Source organism: Peromyscus eremicus, chromosome X (genome assembly GCF_949786415.1).
Source record: "Peromyscus eremicus chromosome X, PerEre_H2_v1, whole genome shotgun sequence".
In the NCBI taxonomy this organism is placed as follows: domain Eukaryota; kingdom Metazoa; phylum Chordata; class Mammalia; order Rodentia; family Cricetidae; genus Peromyscus; species Peromyscus eremicus.
In genome coordinates, this window is record NC_081439.1 from 24,985,782 (window position 1) to 25,009,758 (window position 23,977).

The 23,977-nt window shown below is 42.5% G+C and overlaps 1 protein-coding gene across 4 annotated transcripts; it reads right to left on the reverse strand.

Annotated features, from left to right (window-relative positions):
* On the reverse strand, positions 1–23,264 carry Asb11 (ankyrin repeat and SOCS box containing 11). Of its 4 annotated transcripts, none has more exons than XM_059250917.1 (7): positions 23,157–23,264; positions 14,442–14,521; positions 9,762–9,869; positions 6,163–6,313; positions 3,994–4,128; positions 2,679–2,870; positions 1–547 (listed from the first exon to the last, which is right to left on the reverse strand). In XM_059250917.1, the coding sequence occupies exons 1-7, from the start codon at positions 23,248–23,250 to the stop codon at positions 420–422; spliced, it is 888 nt and encodes a 295-aa protein (XP_059106900.1). In that variant the 5' UTR covers positions 23,251–23,264; the 3' UTR covers positions 1–419. The 4 variants fall into 4 exon arrangements, with proteins under 4 accessions (XP_059106900.1, XP_059106899.1, XP_059106902.1 ...); XM_059250916.1 differs by lacking the exon at positions 23,157–23,264 and adding an exon at positions 20,170–20,342; XM_059250919.1 differs by lacking the exon at positions 23,157–23,264 and adding an exon at positions 19,188–19,475.
* Between the last annotated feature and the right edge of the window lie 713 nt (positions 23,265–23,977).

Genomic DNA, 23,977 nt, shown 5'->3' on the forward strand with positions numbered 1-23,977 from the left:
TCAAAACCCTACAGAAATTTATTTTAGGAAAACAAAAAACTAATTAAATGTACTGGGCAGGGACCAAATCAAGAGCATTTCTTAAATACTTAACGTTTATTTAATCTTATCTACCTGTGTCTATACAATATTCAGGATGCTGAACACAGCCCCAGGTACTGGAGGGTCCTGAATCATCTGAAAATAGCCTTTTATTTCCCCCCTACTGCAGTTTCATTTTAAGCATATCAACGAGTTAAAAACTAAAAAGGTTTCTGGATGCCTGTTGGCAACCATTAAACTAACTAGGAGTTTGCTCACCCCAAGTGATTGGGTTTATAGAAGATTTACTCTAATTGGGTGAGCTGATGTTTAGGAGTCAAGCCACTGAGAATGTATACTAAGCACCCTACAGCAGCCAACAACCTATGCATTTTCAACTATTGGTGTAAGAGAAATTTCTCCAGTGGTTCTGGAAGTCCTAGCTGGCAGACAGCTTGATGACATGGACGACGGCCCAAGCACTTCCGGACACACAGGCGGCAGAGCTGAGAAAGAGCGGGCGGACCTGGGAGATGGAATAAAAATGACATGAACCTCACAGTGGGGTGGAAACAGAGATTTGAATACTGTAAGTTTAGTTGAATGGGATAGGAATTACCAAATGATGGTAAATGGTACAAGCAGAGGATTCTTCGATGCCCTTTTGTAGAGGATGTCCTTTAAGTTTATCCTTCAATAGTGACTGCATTATTGAACAATGAGCTATCCACAGGCTAGGAAAGAAGTGTGGATCCACACAGTGCTTCTCACTCACAATTATTGCCTGTGCTAATGGAAGTGATAGGCTGGATGAAGTGAAAAGCACTGGGGTGCAGGGCCCTAAGACAGAGCTTCAGAACAGAGGGCCAGCTGAAGAGAGGGTGGGAGCAAGAAGTGTTAGCTCTGTGGTTACACAGTCAGTGCAAGGAGCTGGACCAAGGGCCAGGTAGTCCTCGCAGTCCACCCGGGGCCTCCCAGTACTAACTCCCTATGTGGTAGACCCGGCTCCCACCTCCCACCCGGAAGGGCCCTCTGTTCTGGCAAGGGTTCTACCTCAATAAATATATAGAAAGGACTCTACTTCAACCCCATTGTTCCCTGAATTTCAGTCTTAGGGAATCTACTTCTAAAGGGGCACTTTACATTACCCCATTATTTCTTTGCTTGTCCATCAGCAAAGACTTCCTCAAGTGGATCTAGTTACTTACTGGCTTATACAGATCCTCATTGTAAGTAAAGTCTACTGTAACGGCATTATGAAAAAGAGCAGATTACATATGCAAATAGCCAGGTGACACTCAAGATTGATGCGGACAAGGAACATGAGACAGAGCTATTCAAAGAACCACTCACCTTTAGTTAAAACGCTGGGGATTGAGAATAGAAAAGATCCCTACCCAGTGGCCCTCAAATCTGGGGCAAGCCTTCCATCAGAAACTAAGTAGCTAAGCGTCCAGAGAACATATTAAAACAACAAACTGTCCAGTTCTCTCGGTGAAGCTCAAAAACAATGTTTGTGTTTATGAAGTTTCAGGACAGAGGAGCTTTGCTGATAAGGAATGCAAGTAAACTGTAGGACTGAAACACTCCCAATTGAGGGCGGGAGGGGGGTGCTGAAGAAGGAAAGAAAAATGTAAAAATGTACAAACTGTTACCAACTATGTTCTTAGCGAACAGTTGGAAAAGTACTTTCCAAACTAGCATCTAGTAGGGCAGGCCACTACCCTTCAGGTGGCATTTCCAATAAAAGAGCATCTATCAATGGCCTAGACATCAGGACTAACATAGATTGGTGCTAATTAAAGTGTGGGAGCCTGCTAAATACACAGAGTTTAGGACCCCACTTGGACCGCCTTGATCAAAACCTGTATTTTAATAAGGCCCCCAGATGATTTGTTTGCACAGTAGGTTTATTTTAAAAGCACTGATAGAAACTGTTTCCAAAACAATAAACCAACCATTTCACGGGGCAGGATACAGGCCTTGGGAGCAGTTTCCAGAAACATGAGACCCCTTGCTATGTAAATCGTTTCAGGAGAACTGGATTCAGGTCTTTCTGGGATCAAGTGGCTTGCTTAGCATCCTAGTGCTTCTTCCTAGTAGGTGTGTGACCTTCTGGAAGCCAATTCCTCTATGCTTCACTTTTCTCATTCATAGCTAGAACAGTGTGAGTTTCTACCAACTTCTCAGTGCTTTTAAGAATTCAGTGAGGTTAGTCATCTGCTAAGAAGGCCATGGTGCTACTGGGTGATTTGGTCTTATCAGACCACAAGCTATATACTTGACCATTATTGATGGTCCTTGTGCAGCATGTGACTTTATTTCTGATTTGCCCACAAACTGCCACTCAGTGTTACAAAGCCGACCTTTGACTTATTCAATTGTGTGCTTTTCCTATGATAAATGTGGCTCTTGAATCATTTCTTGGTGAAAACAAGGTGGTCGGATTGTTTTCTTGTAGTCGAAAATAAAATGCAACAATAAATACAGAGTGTAAAAGAAAAGTCCTAGGATACACTGCAGTGAATCCAGGACTTGTCCCTTCCCACAATACCATCCCCAATTACAAGAGAAAAGGAAAAATGGGGAATAGTCTAGAGATGAGACAACAGTATGCTCAGGGAGGAGAAGCAAATACCCTAACCGGCCTGTCTTACCTTCATGGAGCAGGAGCGCCTGCTCCACACTGCTTTTGGGAGCAGCAAGATCAAGGGCGATTTTGCCCTGAGAGTTTCTGAGTTTCAGGTTAGCCCCATACTCAGTGAGCAGGTTGATGACCTCCACACTGGACTGCCTAGCTGCAGCATGCAGTGGGGTATCCAGCCACCGGCCATGGTCAACACTCGCTCCTTAATAAAGCAGATGACCACAGTCAAGGCTGAGAGTGAATGTAAGACACAATGAGCTATTGTATATAAACATCTTAAATACTCTGGCATATTTAACCAACCTGTGAGACTATGTGACTGAAGCCTAGAACATCAGCAATGCCTGTGAAGTCTATTCCAAAACAGATTGGAGAAAAGTGACATTAGGTGCTTTCACACACACACACACACACACACACACACAATCGTAACATACAAAACAAAATATTTGAAGTTCTTGTTACATGGATATTTGGAGGCTTTTAGGCAAAAGACAGAAAGAAATTTGTTTGGCATTTATATTATTGGAGACTCAAAAAAGATTTATTTCTAAAATCAACATAAAATAGTAAATGAAAAAATAAGTAATATAAAACATTTTGGAGGTCAAACTTCTCAAGATTCTTACTATAGCTTACATGTTTATATCAGTAGCTAAATGTCTTAAATCATGAATCAAATGATAGTTTTAAAGTATTCTACTTTTCTCTGGAATGGTAGTTTCTTTATATGACATTCTGAAGTAAAAAAGACTGCTTTAGCAGGAGAGAAGTCAGTCTGCTGCAAACGGCCACCACATTCCATACTTAGTTTCCCTCTGGAAAAGCATCGTCTTGTGAGTCTCAGCTGACATATCCTGAGTGAAACCTAATGACTGCAGAGTAAACTGAAATCTAGCCCTCAGCCCATCGGTACTCTATACTGCCTTGGCCACCACGATCAACTGATTGGTTCAGAGATGGCCATGCACGTAACTCAAAGAGAGCCAATAGTCCTTCTTGTTACAAGCCCAAGTGTTTGTGGCAGCCATACTGCCACCACCAGGGAGAAGCTATATAAGGCCAGCATCAATGGAAGCAGAGCTGAGAGATAAATACTTGTTTCTCTAGATGAGTTGCGCACCTAGCTTTCAGGTATCCAATACAATAAGAATCTTATCTAGCCTGAGAAGAATGCTATCTTTAGAGCTATTAAAAAAAAAAAAAAGCCGAGAGGGGAATCTGTGGTTGGTATGTAAAATGAATAGAAAAATCTCCTAATAATTAAAAAAAAATGAAAAAAAAGCCTAGCAGCTTCATCTCATTAAAACCGTTCTAATAATTACCTAGTTCTAGAAGCTTCTTCACACAGTCGACTTTCTCGTAGGTACAGGCCACATACAGAGGGGTTCCTAGTTGAGGAATCTCTTGCTCAATGTTAGCATTATTCGCCAGCAGAATCTCCAAACACTCTCTGTGACCTGGTGGAATACAAAATAACCTCACTTGACTGCTGTGGTGGCACACACCTTTAATCCCAGAACTCAGGAGGCAGAGGCAGGCAGATCTCTGTGAGTTTGAGGCCAGCCTGGTCTACAGAACAACTTCCAGGACAGCCAAGGCTACACAGAGAAATGCTGTTTCAAAAAAAAATACCTCATTCAAACAGGGACAAGGTGAATATGCACAGAATTTCAGGATTGCTTTCTAGAATGGGATTTTGAAATAACAGATATTTGGGGGGCTAGAGAGATGGCTCAGCAGTTAAAACTCTTGCTGCTGCTCTTCCAGAGGACCTGCTCTGAGGGCACTGCATGCACATGGCACACAAACACACAGGCAAAACACCCATGTGCACAAAATAAATAAATAAAAATCTTTAAAAATAAGCAATAGATATTCCCCCTGTATTAGAAGAAAAACACTTAGTTTTTGGAATCATAAGCAGAAATCTGCAAAACAAAACCATGAAAATGTTTCCTCCAGGGAACTTTTTTTTTCAGTCCTGGGGTAACTTCAGTGAAACTCAAGACTCTAAGGAACATAGCTGACCTCACTCTCTATCATGAAACCACCACTTTACAAATGGATGGTTATAAGAAGCAGAGGGATAAATGGCCCCTGTTATTACCAGCACTTAAACCAAAGTCCTATTCCCAAGCTCGATCCTATTCCCTCTCCATTACTAAGCTCTCATTCTCTTCTTCATCCACCCCTGTAAAAGAGAACCTGTGCTGGGGGATGTCTTTCTGTACACTGTGAATATATGTTGTTCCCATTGGTTAATAAATAAGCTGCTTTGGCCTATGGCAAGGCAGCTTAGAAGCAGGCAGGAAATCAAAGGAGAGAGACAGGAAAGAGAAAGGCAGAGTCTGGAGAGATGCCAGCCTGCCACCCAAAGAACAACATGCCAGCAGATCAGTAAACATGGAACATGTGTCAAAACATAGATTAGTAGAAATGGGTTAATTTAAGATATAAGAGCCAAGCCAGGCAGTGGTGGCACACGCCTTTAATCCCAGCACTCGGGAGGCAGAGGCAGGTGGATCTCTGTGAGTTCGAGGCCAGCCTGGTCTACAGAGCGAGATCCAGGAAAGGTGCAAAGCTACACAGAGAAACCCAGTCTCGAAAAACCAAAAAGCAAGAGGCCTGCCACAGACCATACGGTTTGTAAATAATATTAAGCTTCTGGGTGATTATTTTATAAGCGGCTGCAGGACTGTGGGGATGGGTGGGACCAGAGAAACCTTCCAACTACAAACCTGCAACTTTATTTGGTTAGACTGGAAGACACAGATGAGAATGAATCCAAAGCTTCAGGTACAGAATATACTCAAATGAATTTACAAATTCACTGGCAAGGGAGAACTCCATAAGTAAGCATTCTCTGTAGAGACTTTGTCCAATAACAGGATAAACATGATTAATTTGAAGCATATCAATTAATCTTTCATGAAGGAATGCTTCTGTGTTGCTAATGAAAGTTTGATGATAGTTTTAAATGTTTCCTCAAATGTTGTACGTTGAGGTTGGAAGGATGGTTCAGTGGTTAAGAGCACCTGCTGATCTTGTAGGGGACTCAGGTTCAGTTCCAAGCACCCACATTATAGCTCATAACAGCCTGTAACTCCAGTGCCAGAGGGATACATACATACATGCAGACAAAACACACATATACACAAAATTTAAATGTGTTTTTTTTAAAGCTGTCATCATTAATTAATTTAGCCAACCTTTCCTTTAGAGATAATCAGAACCAAAGCATGCCTGGAAAACACATGGTAGCTGGTAAATATTTATTTCTGAATAATTCTTATCTTTTTAAATTTTTTGGCAGAACAAAAACTGAGCCTAGTTTGAGTTAAACATAAATAGCCTTAAGAAGTAAGTGTACAAGCCCAGATGTGGTGGCACATGCCTGTAGGTGAAAACATCTGGATCAATACTAGACCTTGATTCATGCAAACTTCAATCAACCCACCACTTTTGGGTGTGCTCTGGAGTAGTTTACTTACCTCTCTTCACTGCTTCATGGATAGGTGAGGCCAGGTGGACCTCAAGCTGGACCTTGGCTCCAAACTCCAAGAGCATACTGACACACGCAGCACTGCCACTGCAGCAGGCATTGAAGAGTGGAGTGGCCCCATGAATTGTCAGTCCATTGACCTAGTATTGGGCAAAGCAAAACTCACAGAATTCACTCACTCATTGTCATGTCACCAAGTACGTACTCCTATGTATGAGCTTGAAAAAATTCCCTCATGATGATGAAGGATTGAGAGCATTCCATATCTGTGGTAGTTTGAAAGAAAATGGCCCCCAAATAGAGGGGCACTATTAGGAGGTATGGCCTTGTTGGAGGAAGTGTGTCACTGTGGGGTAGGCTTTGAGGTCTCCTATGCTGAAGCTAGTCCCACTGTCACAGACCACTTCCTGTTGCCTGCAAGCTATAGGACTCAACTACTTCTGTAGCTCCATGTCTGCTTGCATGCCACCATCCAACCATGATGATAATGGACTGAACCCCAGAACTGGAAGTGAGCCACCTCAATCAAATGTTTTCCCTTATAAGAGTTGCTGTGGTCATGGTGACCCTTCACACCAATAGAAACCCTCACTAAGACAAAAGTCAGTACCAGGGATTGGGGTACTGCAGTGATAGGCCTGACCATGTTTTTGTTTGGAGAAATATGGAGTTTGGGAGTTGGGATTAGGAAAGCAGTGGAAAGCTTTAAGTGATGCTTAATTGGACATACAAGTAGGAACATGGGAGACAGTGGTACTGAGTTTGATTTGATAAACTGGGGCGGGGGGGGGGCTGGCTCAAGAAGTTTCAGAGAAGAATTTTAGTGTGTTGCCTAGCGATCATTCTTGTGATATTTTGGTAAAGAATGTGGCTTCTTTTTGCCCTTGTCTGAAGAATCTGCCTGATGCTAAAGTGGAGAGATTTGGATTAATTCCATTGTCAGAGGAAATCTCAAAACATCCTAGTATAGACTCTAGTATAGTCATGTGGTTATTAGTGGTAACTCTAATGAAGATTTATAATGAAAAGGAGCAAGAAAATGTAAAATTTGAAGAGAAAAGGAATAGAGTTAAGTGGAATGGAGTTAAGTCCTGTGTTCAAAGAGATAAACAGATTAAGAAATGGAATAAATGGAGTGGTGATCTCAGGACAAGACCCACCCAGATAAGTTTCCAATTTGTGAAAAGGAATGAAAGAAAAGCTTAGAGCTAGGTGTGGTGGTACATGCCTTTAATCCCAGCACTTGAGAGGCAGAGGCTGGCAAATCTCTGAATTTGAGGCCAGCCTGGTCTATAGAGCAAGTTCAAGGACACCCAAGCTTAGGCAGTGAAGGAAAACAGAAAGCTGGTTAAAATGTAATTGAATGAGGGGGGCATATTCCATCTCCAGTAAGCAGCAGAACTTGGCAGCTTTGACCATGTGGTTCTGGAGTTAAGGATAGAAGAAAGGGTCTATGGAAATTTCCCTGGAACTAAGGAAAGCCACTGAGGCCAACCATGTGTCTTGGGTGTCCCTGAATGGAGGCCTAGAGAGGCCATTGCATGAAGCTGTGAGGTTGAAGCCTGGATTGCCTTTGAAACTCCAAGATGTTAGAAATGCCAGAGCCACAGGATACCTGCCAAGGAATGCTGCTATCAGGAATGGAACCACCCAAGAGAAAGAAGTGTGTTGCAGTCAACAAAGCTGAAAGCAGTTGAAGATTTGAAGAGTGCTTTGACATCAGACATGGAGATGCAGAGTTCAGAGTTTGCCTAGCTGGTTTTCAGTCTTGCTTTGGTCCAATATTTCCTCACTATGCTCCTTTCTCTATGTTTTGGAACAGTTACGTATATCCTGTGCCATTATATGTTGGAAGCATGTGATTTACTTTTTTATTTTTATTTTACAGGGGACTACAGTTAAGAGATTGCATGAATCTCAGAAGAGACTTTGAACTTTAGACTTTTAAATAAGTTTGAGACTGTTATAGACTATGGGGACTTTTGAAGTTGAACTGAATGCATTTTTGCATTGTGATATAGCTATAAGTCTTTGGGGGCCAGGGAGTGGAATGTGGTGGTTTGAATGAAAATGGCCCCCAAAGGGAGTGGCACTATTAGTCCTTGTAGGAGTAGGTATGGTCTTGTTGAAAGAAGTGTGTCACTGTGGGGGTGGGCTTTGAGGTCTTCTATGCTCAAGTTACTCCTGGTGTCACAGATCACTTCTTGTTGCCTGCGGATCAAGATGTAGGACTCTCAGCTCCTTCTCTAGAACCACATCTGCCTGCATGCCACCGTGTCCCACCATAATGATAATGGACTAAACCTCTGAACTATAAGCCACCCTCAATTAAATGTTTTCCTTTATAAGAGTTGCTGTGGTCATGGTGTCTCTTCACAGCAATAGAAACCCTCACTAAGACACTACCTTTATGAAAATTTAAAAACTCATAGCATCATTGATAGATCAAGTGAGTTATTCTATGTGAAATTTTAAAATATTACCTTGTGATCTGATTTACTATTATTTTTTCTCTTAGTTCATGTCAGTGAGCATTTTCTGAGCTTCTTACTAGTTGCCAATGTTTTAGATTTTTGGGTTGTTGTTGTTGTTGTTGTGTGTGTGTGTGTGTGTGTGTGTATTGCCGTTTTCCCTGAATGTGTATATGTGAACTACATGTGTGCCTAGTGTCTGTGGAGATTAGAAAACCAGATACCCTGGTTGTTTTACAAGATTTTATTTAAGATTTTTTAAAAGACTCATTTTATTTTAATTATGTGTATAGTAGAGGTGGGGCGGTGGTACAGATATCCACAGTGGCCAGCAGAGGGTGTAGGGTCCTCTGGAGCAGGAAGTTACAGGCAGCAATGAGCTGCTCAATGTGGGTACTAGGAATCAAACTTCTGGTCCTCTGGAAGAGAAGCTAATGCTCTTAACCACTGAACCATCTCTACAGCCCCAGGATTATCTTGATTACCTTATTTGAGGTGGGAAGACCTGCCTATTGTGGGTGGAACCATCCCCTTGATAAGGGATCCTAGACCTCATAAGAGTGGAGAAAGTAATGTGAGTACTAATGTACAGTGCATTCTTCACTCTCTTCCTCTGCGTTTGGACGTACTGTGGCCAGCTGCTTCAATTCCTGACACGGAGACTTCCCTGCCAGCCATAATAGACTATAACCTTGAACTGCGAGCAAAATAAACCCTTTCTCTTTTAAGTTGCTTTTATCAAGGTGTTTTATCCTAACAATAGGCAAGAAACTAAAACAGTTTATAATGTGTTTTATCCTTAAAGCTCATTTACTTTAATAATGTACAACTAAAATGATGGTTGACTTGGGGCATTGAATTGAGCATCTTTCATTGTCTGTTGAAATTTGTTATATTTTATGACAAAATGTTTTTTTAATGAACACATCTGAATATTCATATATGGGTTATATAGGCTGAAAAGAGAAGAGTAACTCAAAAGATGAAATACAGACATGAATGGGGCCAGACCTTCCCATTGCTCAATGAGTAAGCACTCTGGAAGGTAACGCCTCCCTAGGTGTTTTAGCCCACGGACCTAGGCAGACAAAGCCAACTAGGCTGGGGCAGTACTCACTTGTGCACCATTTTCCAGCAAGGCCTTAGCACAGGCCACATGACCCCCAAGGCATGCCTCATGGAGAGAGGAGACCCGGTTAATTGTCACAAGATTCACATTGACACCCTGCAGTTGGGAGAGAAGACAATTAGGTGCTGCATCAGTCCCAGCAAAGCAAGAATGCTGTTCAACAGGTTTCTGTTTTAGACAACTGGGTGTGGACAGTGATACCAGTGCCAAATACAACAGAGCAGAAGCCATGACCATGCGATTCTAAACACAGCAGCGGGGGCTGGAGAGACGGTCCAGAATTTAAGAGAGAGCGTGGCTCTTACAGAGAACCCAAGCTTGGTTCCAACACCTGCATCAGGCTGCTTACAACGGCCTATAACACTAGCTTCTGGGGGATCTGGTGTCTCTGGCTTCCTAGGACATCTGCATTCAGAGAGAGAGAGAGAGAGAGAGAGAGAGAGAGAGAGAGAGAGAGAGAGAGAGAGAGAGAGAAATCTTTAAACACAACATGGAGCCTCAGAATCATTTGTTTTGGTTCAGGCAATATGCTAGGACATGGGTCTTTGAAGTTTATGGCCCGAGCCTCTCTCCTCTGGGAAGGAAGAAATTTAAACAAACAAATGAAAAAAATGCAAGAAGAAGAATGTCATGCTATAAGAAGCATGTTGAAATTTCATCTGGAAACATGAAATATTCTGAAAGTCTGATTTAGGGAAGGAGAAAAAAATCACCAGACATAGTGGCACACGCCTTTAATCCGAGCACTCAGGAGGCAGAGGCAGGCAGCTTTCTGTGAGTTCGAGGCCATCCTGGCTATATAGAAAGACCATATCTAAACAAATATTAAATAAAATTAAAAGATTGTTTTAGGGTAAATTTCTTTATGGTTTTTAAAGAGAGGAAATGTTTGATCTGCATACCTATTGTTGTATGCTATGTACAGTATAATACACACACAGAGTGCTACAGAAATTTCTCTGTTGAAGGGGTATTGAGAAAAAAAGTTTAAGAACAGTTAGGAATCATCCTCTCATTTTTCCCTTATCTTATCCATATATGATTTCCTTTAGGAAATGAACACTTGATATTCGGTGATAATAGAAAAGAAAAGAGAAAAGGAAAGCAAATGAAGGAAAAGAAAAAACTGAGAAAGGGATGGGAAAGAAAATGACTTAAAATAGTCTAGTCCACGAGGTGGCAGCATTGTAATAGAAACACACATTCAAAACTCAGCCTCTCGGCAATGGAACAGTGACATCAAGCAGGCCCGAAAGACCATCTAGGTCAGTGGTTCTCACCCTTCCTAATGCTACGACCCTTTAATACAGTTCCTCACGTTGTGGTGACCCCCAACCATAACATTATTTTCATTCCTACTTCATAACTGTCATTTTGCTACTGTTATGAATCATAATATAAATATCTTATATGCAAGATACGTGATATGTGACTCTTGCTATCCACAGCTTAGGGGGCCAGCCTCCAGCTACCAGCACCCTGTGAAAGAGCCATTTGACCCTCAAGGGGTTGTGACCCACAGGCTGAGAACAGCTGACCTAGATTGGATCCTCCTTATTGTGCATGAGAACAGGGACATACAGAAAATGCAAATTATTCATAAGAGTTGAGGTTTCTCAGCTGTCGGTGATGATAAGACAATCTAGAAGGTCCTGAATAAATGAATGCTTTACTTGCATTTACTCAAGGTCGTTGAATGTTTTACTCAACGTTTAGCATGTGACCTAAAGCAAGTTTTAAAAGTAGACTATATGGGCCAGCAAGACAGCTGAATGGGTAAAAAGACTTGTCACACACAATAAATAAATCAAATTTTTTTTAAAAAAGTGGACTATAGGTGGATGGAGAGGTGGCTCAGTGGTTAAAGCACTTGCTGCTCTTCTGGAGGACCCAGGTTCAATTCCCAGCACCCACGTCAGGTTGCTCACAACTGCCTGTGACTGCAGATTCAAGGCCTCCAATGCCTCCTTCTGGGTGCCAAGGGCACTAAGACACACATGGCATACACACACACACACACACACACACACACACACACACACAAAATCTTAAATAGTAGTAGACTAGTGCAAAGAGAAAAGAATTGATACCGTAGCAAGACAAAGTTCTTCTATGTATTGCCCCTACACCCTTAATCACACTACTAAAATAACAAGTTTGTAGAGTAGTGGTGACAGTATTAAAGACCTAGCTGGGCCTGCTGGTGCATGACTAGAACCCCAGCCCTTGGGAGGCAGAGGCACGAAGATTCTGCGTTTCTACTAATTTTGAGGCCTGTCCAGACAACATGAGGCTCTGTCTCAAAGAGCAAAGAAACAAACAAAATGGCAATAGAAACAGAAAACAGATGAAATGTAAGGTGCTTAAAAGTAAACAAGCCGGGTGGTGGTGGTGCACGCCTTTGATCCCAGCACTAGCACTCGGGAGGCAGAGGCAGGTGGATCTCTTCAAGGTCAGCCTAGTCTACAGAGTGAGATCCAGGACAGCCAGGGCTATACAGAGAAACCCTGTCTTGAAAAACCAAATAAATAAACAAACAAGAGTTCTCTACGGTAGGACACTTGCTTAGCACATGCAGAACCTGGGGGCCATCATCAGAGCCTAAGAAGAAGGCCCTAATGAGAGAAGTCGGCAGAGAACTGCCTAGCATGTGCAGCCCTGAGTTCCCTCAGAAACACAACTCGAGGGAAAAAAAAATCAGTGACAAGCTCACATACAAAGTCCAGCGTCGCTAATAGTTCTGTTCTCCTTTTGCCAGTATTTGCATTTTCATGCTATTTTGGAAGCGCTAGAGATCAAATGGAGAGCCTTGATGATGATGATGTTTTTTTTTTTTTTTTTTTTTTTTTAAGAACTGACACAACTGTGAAGCTGGCGATGTGACTGAATTGGTAAAGTGCTTGCCTAGCTTGCATGAAACCCAGGTTTGCTCCTTGCTCCTCAGGCCAGCACAGGTTGGGTGAGGTACGTGCTTTTAAATCCAGAACATGGGAGGTGTGAGCAGGAAGATTAGAGGTTCAAGGTCATCTTTTGCTCTAGCTAGAAAGCTAGAGACTAGCCTGGGATATAGGAGACTAGGTCTCAAAAACAAGGGGTCATCGAGATGGCTCCACAGGTAAGGGCAATTGCTGCCAAGTCTGATGACCTAAGCTGATCCCCAGTACCCATATGACAGAAAAGAGCCACTACCATGAAGTATTCTGCTGAATGCTCACCACGGCGTGCCCCCCTCCACCCCTATACATACACACAGAAATAAATAAATATTTTGGAAAAAAAAAAAGAAATTTAAAAGCAAAACCAAACAAAAGTAATAAATCACTGAAAAGGGAGGGACACACATAAAATGTCACTATGCCAGCTGTTTCAATTCAAAGGAGGAAGAAGGTTAGGTAATAGGACATGGGAAAGAAAGCACAGTGACTCACTTCCTCTGCTCACATGAAGAGTCCAAAACAAATAAAGCAAATGGAGGGTATATTTTCATTTATTTAATAAATCTTCACTTGGATGTTTGTTCAACATGCGGGGGGGGGGGGGATACAGTCACCAATACAAATACAGTGCCGTTAATAGCTTAAGACTTTCCTAGATCTCCCCTAAGGCCTAAGATTTGTCTGATTATTAACCTATTTAAGAGCCTAGTCTTGAAATGTGCATTGTTGAAGTGGGCAACCTCTCAGCTGGTACCCCGTGATGCCCAATTCCTAACGCTGCCTCAGTTGGATAATGCTTTCTCCTTGAATGTGAGCAGCACTTACTGACTTACATCAAATGAGTGCAATACGGTAGGGAGAGAACTGATGTCACTTCAAAGATTAGGCTTAAAAAAATGAAGGGGCTCGGGAGCTGGGTCAGCAGTGAAGAGCTCTGGCTGCTCTTCCAGAGGACCCAGGGTTCAGTTCCCAGCACCCACGTGGCAGCACACAACTGTCTGTAACTCTAGTCCCAGAAAATCAGGCGCCCTCTTCTGGCTCCCGAGGGCATTGCATGCACATAGTCCACAGGCATACACGCAGGTAAAATACCCATACATATGAAATTTTTTTTAAAGTTTTTTTTTTTTAATGTGACTTCCTTCTTAGGCACCCTCTCTGGAGAAAGTCAGCCGCTACCTCATTACACAGCCCTGTGGTGAAGCCCCCGTGACTGTGTGTAAAAAAACAGATCTCCCCTCCCCGCACCATGAATCATCACATAACCTAGCTGCCACTTCACTGCCTGGAAGCTGCACCCCAAACCCCTAGAAACTTCAAGAATCCAAGTGTTTGTTGTTGATTGGAGTCACCATGCTTTGAGGTGATTCATAGCGCATCAATAGCCTACGAATGCAATCTCAAGACTGATGTCACTAATGCACACTGGGAACACATGAGGCGAGTTAACATAACATGAATTTGGGGATCCCCTTCATGTCCTTTAGAGGGAAACTTCTTGTCAGGGAGAGGAAGACCCAAAAGGGAAAGGAGAAGTGGGCAGAAAATGGAGCAGCTCCTAGCAAAAGCAGAATCAAGAGGAACACATGGTGTGTGCGGGCGGGGGTAGGGGTGGGGTCGAAACAGAGATGCCTGGAATGGCAGGGATCTGAGCACAGCTATGGCCAAAGCTAATTAGAAAGATTCTAGATTAGAGCAAGCGCATGGAGGACAGAGTCTTTCGTTTACTTACTTGTGCAATTAAAGTTTTAAGAGCCAGTAAACGCCCCTGGGCTGCAGCTTCATGGAGTGGGGATCGGTCAGCCCAGCAGTCTGAAACACAAATCAAGCACCTGGTCAAGGTCAGGAGACTTCTTCCTGCCACTGTTCCTGCTGCCCACCCACTGCGGGCCTTGAAGGAAGAGAAGAAACCCAACCCGCACCACGCATCCGGACTTGCTGGATACGGGAAGCTGGGCACCGTGGTTCATGCTGCCTTTCCATGGGCAGTTTTAACAAGGAATACCTTTTTTTTTTTTTTAAATAAACAAAGCCGAGGGCTTGACTCTGATAACTCTAAGGTCAAGTGAAGGACTAAATGGAACAATTAGGTTTTGTTTTTTGATTTCCCATAATTTCATCTCACCTCCATTCATATCCCCCAAATTCAAAACCTGTGCGCTACAGAGTAAACACAAAGAAATATGAGAATATGGCTTCGTGGAAGAACATTTGGCAAAGCCCTGAGTTAGAAAGAAAAAGAAGGGAAGGAGGGAGAGAGGGACAGAGGAAGGAAGGAAGGAAGGAAGGAAGGAAGGAAGGAAGGAAGGAAGGAAATGTTTTCCTGAATTACTTAGGTGATCTGATCCTTTTGATAATATCTATGTATTCTATGTATTTTAATGTAAAATACCCTTTCAGATGATATGATCCCCCAAAATTTACCCTAGAAAGTTGTGTACATGGGGCCAGTAGATCCAGGCTGCCTGAGCTCAAGTCCTACTTCGACCACTCTCTGCCAAAAGCAGCGTATTGCCGGAAGCATTTGAACCTCAATTCCCTTATCTGTAAACCAGAGATATAGTAATTTATTTGGCAGGGCTCTCAGAAGGCCAATCAAGTATATCCACAGAGTCGGGTGCTCAAGGCCACTTGTGATCGATTAATAATTAAACATTGCAGGGCAGTTCTCTGAGGGACAGACTCCAAACTGTTTTTTGAATGCATTTATTTTTTCTGTAATTGTTTCTCTACCACTAAAGCTGATCAGCTTCAATGGGCATTTGAGAAGTAACTATAGATTCTAAAGGACGATAATTTGTTTTGGAAGCAGCCCTGCTCCGGTTTGCAAAATCTGTGCAGTTTTAAAAGTGTGGCTATCCTCTTTCCATACTGAATAGAATGCAGTACACTTTGGTTTTCTTCAATGCAAAGGGTCCTTCTGATTAATGTCTTCTAAGTGATCATGATGGTGGCCAGAGATCAAGTTTCCTATCGTCCACAAACTTGTTAAAAATAAAATCCCACCACAAATGGAAGTATGTAAATTTGAAATCCTACAAGCCTCAAGGAAATAGTGCTGTTTTCCAATGGATGAGACAGGAAGCTGTGAGCATTTCAATAAGCCTCCTATCAACATTAGAGCCCAGTGCATCTTCTCTGTACTCTTCGGGTTACAAAAATGAAGAGTGTTACAATGTACAGGGATGGAGTGATACTGGAGCAATTGGTATGAAAATGTGATTTTCAAACCATGTAGACATAAAGTGAATTTAGACAGACAGTGTAGTTGTGCCCTGAGAAAATATAAACCAGGGCTCTTTGAAGGAGTAGCTGACCCCAGGCTGGAGGTGTGTGTGTGTGTGTGTGTGTGTGTGTGTGTGTGTGTGTGTGTGTGCTCTAACAGAAAGGAAGGATGAGGAAAGACAGAAAATGTCAAAAAGACAGTGATTCAAAGGGGCTTCTTGTAGTCAAATAGGGGACAATTTGCACATGGAAATAAACAATGAGAGTAAGAAAATACATTCTATCAAAACAGGAACCTATAAGTCCTTGCTGATATAAGTAATACATCAATATGGATAATGTGCTTCTTCCTATTTTTTTTCCGGTTTTTTGAGACAGGGTTTCTCTGTGTAGCTTTGAGTCTTTCCTGGAACTCCCTGGAGACCAGGCTGGCCTCGCGAACTCACAGAGATCCGCCTGCCTCTGCCTCCCGAGTGCTGGGATTAAAGGCATTGGCCACCACCGCCCGGCCATGTGCTTCTTCCTAAAAGATACTAACTAAAGACAAATGTAGAAGAAATAACAGGATCAGGTTCACATTATCACTATATTAATTATAAAGGGAATGTGCATAATTTTATACTAGAAAAACGTGGAAACAATCTTGAGCAGCCCAGGTCTTCAAAGGAAAACCCAAGCACTGATAAAAACAAGTTGGCACCGGGTGCCATCTGATTGAATGCAATGAGCCACAAGCCATGGTATGAGAGGGAACACAGTGTGAGGGACACCCTATCACCCTGCCTGAGCCTACTCATGCCCTCGAAGCAGAGCCTGACTCTTCAGAGCAAACTGTGCAGCAGCTCCCACCAAGGGGCAGTCTATAAACGACCTGGCCCGGTGCCAGTTGCAGAAGAGCTGGGGGAACTTTTCTAGACGGAAGCGGAATGTAGAAGGCAAGACTTGAATGGGATCCCTTTGCTGGAAAAGATATTATTGGAGTAGTTAGCTAAACATGAATGGAGGGAGGGCTTTGGCAGGAGACTAGGAATTCTTTGTACTGATCTTGTAGCTTTTCTGTTCAAATTAATTCCAGAAAATAATTTTTAACCAAGAGGAAAAAAAAAAAACCAAAGGGATAAAAAATGGTCTGTCATCTCGTACTCCTGCTATGAATGTGAAATGCTTTTATAATAAAGAAAAAACATAAAAGGGTTTGATATAAACAAACTATGCTGTGTTTTATCTCCATTTACTTCTGAGTTGGTTCAAAGCTGGTGAGTGTGACGGTTTACTTCAAAGGGAAGTGTTTCTCACTGTGCCACACTTTTCCCGCTCAGGCTTTCCAAGGACCAGCTACAGTTGAGGTGAACTGCCTTTGGAGAAGAACGGAACCTTTGTAAGATTGAAGGTGTGAGAGAAGCAGTCAAGTTGGGAAGAAGTATATCGGTTGGTTCTTTTTTTTTGGGGGGGGGGGGTTCGAGACAGGGTTTTTCTATGTAGCTTTGCACCTTTCCTGGAACTCACTCTGTAGCCCAGGCTGGCCTCACACTCACAGAGATCCACCTGGCTCTGCCTCCCAAGTGCTGGGATTAAAGGCGTGCGCCACCACCGCCCGGCCATGTTGGTTCTTAAGGACATCCAAATTAACACATTCAGACAAGTTTCCCCAAAAGCAAAAAATGACATCCTGTAGCAAAGTTGAGCCCAAAGCACTTCATACCAGTAAAACAGAAGAAAAATCATAATAATGGACATAAAGGGGAGAATGAACTTTTAAGTCAAACTAACCAATAGTTTTTTAATTTGTTTTACATATAGTTTCCATCTTGTGGACCTTGCTTGGCTAGCCACCAAGACGATGAAAAGTGAATTCTAAGACATGGCTCATTTAGCATTCTTTTCTGTATCCTTGTTTTCATTTACTGAATACTGTAGCATTTCATACCATGTCTGAAAATAAATACTAGCTACCAATCAAGGCTGCTAATGAAATTGTTAACCTAGAGGACAAGGCCAAGCCAGTGAGCAGAATATTTCTGAATCTCCTTGAACATCTCCTTGCATTTCATCTCCAGTCCCCTTTTCACACATCTCCATCTCAGTCCTTGGCAGACACATTGGACATGAACACAGGCACTGGGATTTTCAGGAGTCTTTACCTGCACTGGCAGTCCAGCAGCCCAGGCAACAGAAGCAAGTCTTCAGTGTTCTAACGACAGCTAGTCATCCCCGGGTGCCCAAAGAATTACAGGTTAAACATTTCTACTCTGAAGATCAAAACTTTAGAAAGAATTTTAGAACACTCCAAAATCCAAAACTTCTGGAGTGCTGACACAATACTGCCATGCATAAAAAATTCCATCCCATGAGACTCAGATTCATGCCCCCAATGTTTTAAAATGTTACATGAAATTTCATGTATGAATTTAGTATTTAATCTAGGGTCCCCCCCGCCCTGAGATATCAAATATTCTGAACTCTGGGAGGAAAAAATAATAATCTGAAATCTAAAACTTCTGATTCCAAGCATTTCATGTAAGGGAGACTCAACCTAGCGAGTTAACCTGTTCAGACATAAAAACAAGACAAGCAGCCACTTACTCCTAAAAGGGTTAGCTTAGGATGTCAACAGGAACTGGATGTATACTTCCTAAAACTTGCCTCTGTGCAGGCTCTGATGATCACTCTCCCTGTGAGAAGCAAGAACCTTCAGCACATCTGTTAGCCAACTCCAGACTTTCTAAACTTTCCATTGTTTATCAGGCCCATTAGACCCAAACCCTAGGCAGCATTTGGATAAACCACACAAGACTAGTGAAAACAGCCCTAAACCAAGAAGCCTGCACCTTGGGGTTGTTTCTGTCAAGGAAGAGGGAAGGCAACTCACCTTCGGTGTCAGGAGTCAAAAGTAAACTGAGGAGGGGTAGGGACTGACGGGAACTGGGCATGGTAGAAGCTATACTGACTATACTCGTCTCTCGCACTGGTTGGCCGGCCCTGCTTGTGTCCACTAAGCCCCGGTGGACTTCTCTGTACTAGGGTCTTTAAAATGACTCCACCCCCCTCCTAAACTTGCACCACGCATCTCCCCTGGCTCCCAGCAGAGAACATGGCTCTCTCTGGTCCATCAAGCAGCTGGAGGTCCAAGAGACAGCATGTTCTTCACAGGCCTCCCACCTCTTTGTTCCAGGTGCTTTGAAGATGAAAAGAAGCAAGGGGGACATGGCAGCTGACTCCCCGTTACCTGGAAGAGGCAGTCAGTCCCACTCACCGGGTCTCAGCATGTCACAGATGAGCTAGTATTCCTAGTACTCCTACCCAGACTTTTGAAATGAAAATTAGGGCACCAAAATTGGTTTTGAAAAAAAAAATGGATTTGGTATACTTTGGCCAAAAAGAGGAAAAGAAAAACCAAAACCAAACCTTCCTTTTTGACTTTCCTGGTAGCCATCTTACAGTTCACAGAAAGGATGGGACAAAGGCCAGGAAACACGAACATTTAGCTGTGGGTAAGAGCTCCATGCAGTCTCCCCCCAGGAGATGAGCTTTTGCCTTTCTGATGCCACAGTCACTGATGAAGTCCCTCATCATGGAATTTCTTGGTGGGGATAGGGTGGGGATGGGGGTGGGGCGGGGGTGGGGTGGGGGGGAGGCGGGGCACCTTTCAGTGTCATAGGCTCTGCGGTGAAATGCTGCAGAGTTCTCTCTGGGCACGTGACCCCTGAACCGTCAGGCCTGCTCCTCAGCGGCTTGCTTACCCATTGACAGTTGCTTACCTGTTCCAGAGTCTCCTCAGCAATGCCCCCCAACTCTCACTCATGGTTCTGAGGTCACCTGGGTATGCCTGTGGTGCCCCCTGCCACTGCACCAAGAAAAAGGGACTGGTGGTTGCCTTGGGTGTCTTCCTCACTGCATCTCGACTTTGCAACTCTAGCCCCATGGCCCATCCCCAGGTTGTATAGCACAACAGGACAATTCACTCAGACATCTGCCTAAGCAGATTCTTTCCCTTACCGGCCCCTTGCCTAAAGCCCCATGACCTCCATGAAAGACGGGGAGAGTGTTGCTTTATGCATAAGAATACCCCAAAATGAATGACAACCATTTTACTCCTATTAAAAAGCTCTCATGGCTAGTAAGCACTAGAAAAAAAGGCTAAACACCAGGCTCACGGACTTCAGAAAAGACCTTGCTCTGTTTGTTTTTAAGAACTATTGCTCTCTAAATTCTGCCTCTCCTTGTGCTATACTCACTTGTACTGGGGCACTTTGGCATCAGGTTATTCCTGCTGAGAGTGTGAAATAGGTGCTGGGGATATAGGCAGCTAAGCTGGAAAAGTGCTGGGCCTAGCTGCAGGAAGCCCTGGCACTGTAGAAACCAGGGGAAGTGGAGCATGCTGTACTCTACGGAAAGAAGCCTAAGGAAGGATCAGAAGTTCAAGGTCATCCTCAGGTACACAGAGAGTTTGAAGGCAGCATCAGATTGAGACTGTCTCAGGAAAAGAAAAAAAGTTTGAGATGGGCATGGTGGTGTATACCTGTAATCCCAGCGCTCAGGAAGCTAGCAGATCTCTGTGAGTTCGAGGCCAGCCTGGTCTACATAGTAAGTTCCAAGCCAGTCAGAGCTGCATAGTGAGACCCTGTAAAAAGATGTGCAATAAATCTGTTGTATTCCCAACTGGAAATAAAATCACTCTCCAGGAAATAACCTTTTCTGTCCCACTGTTGATGACTGTCCCCTACAAATGACCTGGAAGGGTTTTCACACGATGATGTTCCTGAATCTGCCACAGCAAAGGGTGCCTTGTTTTTATTATTGTTCCCAACACAGTATCTCATACCCTTCTTAGTTGCAAATTGGAGCAAATTATAAGAAATTAAGGATTAAAGTTATTTGGCAAATTCAGAATTTTTCCATTGCTTTCAGTAAATATGTAACCAAGCTCTCCAAGTACATGAATACTTAAATAGGACTCAATCACTCCCTTCCAAGATACTCTATTTTTACTTCCTTGGCATCCTGCCTGGGTCACAGGACTGCAGATATATTATGAAGATAGTTTACAAATATGTGTGCGCCTGATGAGGTGTATGGAAAATGTTCAAGTGTGTTTTCATTTCCTCCTTCACATCTTCTTTCATGCTGTGATTTGTAGCTCTGGTTCTCAGAGTCTGAATAAAATTCATGACAACCCCCCAAATTATTGATTTAATAACAAAATCCATTCCGATGGAATATGTTGAAGTTCCAAGAATTCAAAATAAAAGCCAATAATTCTGTTACATTTTTGTTTCAAGGTTTTTACCTTGTCAACTTTCAACAACAATGTGAGATGATTCTAGAAGACCACCTGTTTACAATATTTGGTCCACATGGTGTACAATCTTTGTTCAAGCATTGAAACCATAGGAAGCACATCTGTGGTGTTTATGAAAGAGAACAAAAGTCATGAATCTCATTTCTGAATCAAAATAATGATAAGAACTTAGAATTAATGAGATTTAAAGAACATGGGGTTCATTGGGAAAAACCATAATGAAAATTCCGGTATATCTAAAATGTTAGAATATAATGGGGTTAAATGAATATTCACTAGAACATCCAGTTCTGATCAGAAGCTGAAGTTTGGTCAGAGACCTGCATTAAGAAGGCTCCTTTGAACCCATTAGGGGCCAGAGAGCTGAGCTACAGGGGACGTGTGGAGACAGAACCTTTGCCAGGAACTCGTTGTCCCTATTTGGAAATAGTCAGCAGGCACCGGAGATAATAACCACTCAGAGGACAGACAGGCCAAGGTTTCAGGAAATAAAGAGGGAACTAACTAAGGCAAAAGGTTAGGTAGGTGCTGGGACAGAAGAGGAACGAAGGCAAGAATACTGAAATGGAATGGACAGGAGTCATTGGAGGGCTGGCTGTCCAGTAAAAATCAGTCCCTTCGTAACAAAACCAAATGACTTGGAATGTAGCACTTGGAAAATGAACTAATGTTTTAGTTTTCCCTTCAAATTGTTTCTTTTTTTTTTCTTTTTAAGAAAAGATTCTATTATTCTACAAGCTCACATCTGCAACTGTAGAATGTTCCAGCTTCTAAATCCCTCACCCACTTTTATGGCTACAGCTTTGACAGAAAACATGGCCAGAATTCAGGTTAAACAATTTCTCCTCTTTATTTGTGTTTTCATTTGGTGCAAATATGCTTGCATACTAGAGCTGAGCAATTCTGCCTTGAGCGGAGAGTCTTTCTAAGTCAATTCACTAACTTACTGAGTAACTATCATATATTTTTCCAAACAAACCTTTGTCTGACAGAGGAACCACAAAGATGATTTCTGGTGTGAAAATAATACTGTCACAAAAACTTTTGTCTTGTTTTGTTCTTTCAAGGCAGGGTTTCACTAGGTGGCAATGGCTGTCCTGGAACTCACTATGTAGACCAAGCTGGCCTCCAACTCACAGAGACCCACCTGCCTCTGCCTCCCAAGTGCTGCAATTAACAGCATGCACCACTATCCCTGGCTCACAAAATCCTGCTGTTGCTTTACATATGTAACTAAATAATGTCAAAATAAAAACAATGATTAGAATCATGCAAAAAAGAAAAAAAGCCCTACTGTTTTGGGCATGTTAACTGCCAGTTTATTATAGAAAGACATATCAAATCTGAGTGCACTGTCATACATGTGAGAGGTATAAGGATACACATATACATAGATAAATATATACATACACACACATATATACATAGACAAATACACACACACACACACACACACACACACACACGAAATAAACAAACTAGACTTACATACACTAGCCTCAACACCACTTCTTTTTAACAGTATCTGAAAATGGGCACCATCCTAGCAGCCTGAACAGGATGGCTGCACTAGAGAGTAAAGGAGTCTCTTAAGGAGATTTCAAAGTTTGGCTCCAGATTAAAATCCAAAGCATGCTTACACAGGTTCTGAGTCTTCTAACACCCTTAGAAGTACACTTCACTAATGACCAGGAAGACAGGAGTCATGCACAGGAACAACTGGAGAAAAACTTTTACCCACTCTGTCGGTACTATCCCTGTTCGATTTTTGTCTAATTGAAATCACAAGAATGACACATCAAAACAGAACGTCAAATGCTAGAAAGTCCCTGCCAAAATTTATAAGTCAAAAATACCTTCCTAGATCACACTTCACTTGAAACTAAAAAACAGCATTCATGTTTTTCCACCAAAGTTACATACCTCCCTGGAATGTGTGACAAATATAATCCCCAAAAGAAATCTCTTTCCACTGTCCAGGCCTTCTGACACTTTCTTCACCCGCTAGTTGAAGCATTCTGATGCTTTGTCTTAGAGTTCTTGTGTCTTTATGTAAAACCACTGATGCCTAGCGGTTTCCAAGTTGTCTAGTGCATTGAAATCACAAAGCATGTCTATTTTGAAAGAGAATCTTGGATGCAAACTGAAACAGACACCAACTAAAGCATGATGCAATCCAGGAACCCCTGTGAACACTAAAAATACACACAGCAACTCGGAACAGTGTTTATGACTAAAGCTGCCGCTTCCTCCTCATCACCATAGTCCTCTTCCATGAAGGGGCAATCCCGGCAATGAGGGCATATCTGCTTCAGTTACTTCTGCAGTATCTCACCACAATTAAGGCGAATTGTTTCTGGAAAGGGATGTAGACCGGCCTCTGCAAAGCACGAGACTATGCGATGTTTTATGTTCTACCTAAATCTTAGTAATATCCTACTGTGATGATAACCTCCATTTTTGGTGCTTTCTGTGGAGTCAGTGGTGGACAGATGGGTTTAGTGACGTTTTCCTGTGAGAAATGGTCAATCAATTCCATTTGCAAAGGACATCACAATATGCATACATACAGCATGCCACAATGACTGCTTTTCAATCAAATTAACTGGTCAGTTAAATTCCCAAGGAAACTCAGTCTTACTACAATGCTCTTGCTTATTAGTTTGACTGAAAATATTGAAGAAAAATAATGCTATTTAAGAACTCTTTTGGTTAGTAGTCTCTCAAGATAGCCTTTATAACCC